The 3,660-nt window shown below is 35.0% G+C and overlaps 1 protein-coding gene across 1 annotated transcript in view; it reads right to left on the bottom strand.

The window, feature by feature from the left end:
* Positions 1–282, bottom strand: part of CLMP (CXADR like membrane protein) — a 6,691-nt gene extending 6,409 nt beyond the window's left edge. Inside the window, exon 1 of the mRNA XM_068171961.1 lies at positions 248–282. Within this exon, the coding sequence (XP_068028062.1) occupies positions 248–282 (35 nt within the window). The remainder of the gene's footprint in view (positions 1–247) is intronic.
* Between the last annotated feature and the right edge of the window lie 3,378 nt (positions 283–3,660).

Raw genomic sequence — 3,660 nt, 5'->3', positions numbered from 1 at the left:
CCATGGTGCATTTCTGGAGGGTTTTTTTGCTGGATTCTTCCTCATTTTCTTCACAGCATCCAAGCAAGGCGCCCAGCTGGGCTCCCTGCACAGAGTGCAGCTGATTTAAGGAGACGTCTCTGCAAAGTCAGGCATTTTCACACTGAGCCTGCAGCACGAGCAGATGGCCTCGCGCTGCGGAGCTGTCAATGCTCCCACACCCTCTGCACACCCCAAATTTCAGACAGCTCCCCAGCTCGGCCCTCACCTCTTATTGTTGAAATCACCTGACTTCAAAAGCATTATTTCCGTCCAAAAAGGCTTCAATTTATCCTTCACCTTCCGTCCAAAAAGGCTTCAATTTATCCCTGAGAAAGGCTTGGAGTCACTTCCCTAACACCGTATGTATTTCAGAAATAAACAATATGTATATCAGAAATATTATGTATATCAGAAATATATATCAGAAATATTACTTAGATCAGAAATTTTACTTAGATCGGAAAAATTATGAATATCAGAAATAGATCTATATCAGAAATATTACGTAGATCAGAAATATTATGGATACCAGAAATATTATGTATATCAGAAATATTGTGTCTATCAGAAATACATATATCAGAAATATTATGCATATCAGAAATAGATATATGTCAGAAATATTACATAGGTCAGAAATATTATGTATATCAGAAATATTATGTATATCAGAAATATTGTGTCTATCAGAAATACATATATCAAAAATATTATGCATATCAGACACACATATATATCAGAAATATTATGTATATCAGAAATATATATATATCAGAAATATTATGTATATCAGAAATATATATATCAGAAATATTATGTAAATCAGAAATATTATGTATATCAGAAATATTGTGTCTATCAGAAATACATATATCAGAAATATTATGCATATCAGAAATACTGTGTCTATCAGAAATACATATATCAGAAATATTATTGATATCAGAAATATTATTGATATCAGAAATAGATATATATCAGAAATATTACGTAGGTCAGAAAAATTATGTATATCAAAAATAAATACCAGAAACATTACGTATATCAGAAATATTGTGTCTATCAGAAATATTGTATCTATCAGAAATATATATCAGAAATAATATGTATATCAGAAATAATATGTATATCACATATATATACATCAGAAACATTATGTATATCAAAACATTATGTATGGCAGAAATATATATATATCAGAAATATTATGTATATCAGAAACATTATGTATGGCAGAAATATATATATATATCAGAAATATTATGTATATCAGAAACATTATGTATGGCAGAAATATATATATATCAGAAATATTATGTATATCAGAAGCATTATGTATGTTAGAAATATATATAAATATCAGAAATATTATGTATATCAGAAACATTATGTATGTTAGAAATATATATATATCAGAAATATTATGTATATCAGAAACATTATGTATGTTAGAAATATATATATATATCAGAAATATTATGTATATCAGAAATAAGGAACCAGCCTGGAAGAAGAGGGTTAAACTTAAGAAAAGCGTGGAATAAGTAGGATTGGGAAGTGACTTTGAATAGCAATGCCAAAAAATAAAAATTAAAAATAAATATAAAAAATAAAAATAAAAATAAAAAATAAAAATAAAAATAAAAATAAAAATAAAAAATTAAAATAAAAATAAAAATAAATAAAAATAAAAATAAAAATAAAAATAAAAATAAAAATAAAAATAAAAATAAAAATAAAAATAAAAATAAAAATAAAAATAAAAATAAAAATAAAAGAGGTATCAAAAATGGTCTGCCAGGATCTAAAAAAGAAATAAAAAGAGAAGTGCCAAGCGGACCCGCTAGAGGGAAGCAGAGCCCGCGGAATGTGAGCCAAAATCCCCCAAACGGCCGTGAACGCCCTAAAAGCTGGCCCGGGAGATGCTGCACGGCGGGGAAATAGGATGCTCAGCCAGCCCTGCACTGTCTGCTCGAGCTTTTATCCTGCATCCACCCGAAAACTGGACCAAAATCCACCATCAGTTCTTGGCTTTGCCCAGAATTCCCGACTTGTAAACGTGGGCTCGGCGTGGAAAGTTCGAACTCAGTTAAAACTGCCCCACAAGATCGCAGGAAGGGAAAGTTGCAGGGTCAGGGGTCCCCCAGGTCAAAATCAAAAATTCCCCAACCACATTTCCGTGGGCACCGGTGCCGTTTGCCTTTGGCGCGTAAATCTTCACAGGGCACTTGAGCTCTTCTGCAGTTTTGCTGCTCAAGACAAAACCCTCAAACCGTTTCTTTTTTCCCCTGTGCAATGAAGTGGGAGGAAATGTTTTGCTTCCTGGGCCAAATATTGCGAAAGTGCTGAAAATTGGGGAAGTTCAGAGCACTGGGAAGTCCCACGTGTGACTGAACACACAATCCTGGGAGGACAGAGCAGGAGCACAAGAGGTTCCAATTACTCAGGCTGGATTTATTCCGATATTTTTATTATTATTATATACTATTTATATACTTTTATGCTATTTAAACAGTGGATTCTGAACTTTCAAGTGAAAAACAGACAGAAAATTGACATCCAATATGACTCCTTCATTTTTTCCACTTCTTCAGGACCAACTTTTGGAAAATTCCTGCTCCCATTCTCAGATCTGCCTCTGAGTTACCATGACCATCCCTCAGCTGCTGAGATTTGGAGATTTAATTTCTCCTTCCCAAACACTTTATCAAGAATTCTCATCCACTACATTAAATACCCAGAATTTTAGGACAGGTGGAGCCTTGCCAAAGCTTCAGCTCTCCTCCAGTGAAAGCTCCTTCCCAGCCACATTAGCTGCTTTCTTTAAAGGGAAAAGTAATCCCATTTATCACTGGATTCGCTGCTCCCAAAGCTCCATCTGCCAAATACAATTAGAATTCCTGCCCAGGACGAACCCAGCTTTTCCCTGGAGCCGGGGCTGCCCTCATTAGCGTCGCCACTCGCCACATCACTGATCAATAATCTTAATTTAGGCACCACGACAGGGACATTCACACGACATTTGCAACATTTTCCAATCCCTGTGGAGCTCTGAGGGTTCGTGCACAACCTCGCAGGTGTTTTGAGTCTTTAAGCTTAAGCCTGCTCGAGGTTTTTCATGCAAAATTAGAAATTTTGTGCGAGATTATGGCAGAGTTTTCGTTCCTTTCTGGCTTAGACAGGCTGGGTTTAGCAGAGCTCATAACTTAGAGGGATTCTTGCTGCTCCCAAGAATTATCTGTGGATTTGAGGAAGAGCCCTGTGCCTGTAAACTCATCATCTAAATGGGGAGAAAAACCAGGGAGACATCCAGTGGAATGGATGTCTCATCCTGTGAAAAATTCCTACAGCACCCTTTATTTTTTTCAAAGAATCAGAAATAATTTGGAGCTGACTCATGTCTGAACCAATAACCAAACTCACACACTGTGCAAACTTTTCCATAACATTATTATTAGAATAAAAAAAAATCTTATTTACAACCCCAATTTGTCTCTTTAATCCTTATTAATGCTTTATCAATGCCTGAAAACTCCCACAGGAGTTTAAATTTTTCATGTTCTCTAGACAGGAGTGTCACTTTATTTCCCTCCAGTCACCCATATGTTGAAAGGAAGATAAAACAACCTCTTAAAATAA

This window comes from Anomalospiza imberbis, chromosome 24 (genome assembly GCF_031753505.1).
Source record: "Anomalospiza imberbis isolate Cuckoo-Finch-1a 21T00152 chromosome 24, ASM3175350v1, whole genome shotgun sequence".
Classification (NCBI taxonomy): Eukaryota; Metazoa; Chordata; class Aves; order Passeriformes; family Viduidae; genus Anomalospiza; species Anomalospiza imberbis.
The sequence above is the reverse complement of the archived record's forward strand: the minus strand, read 5'-3'. Positions and strand labels throughout refer to the sequence as shown.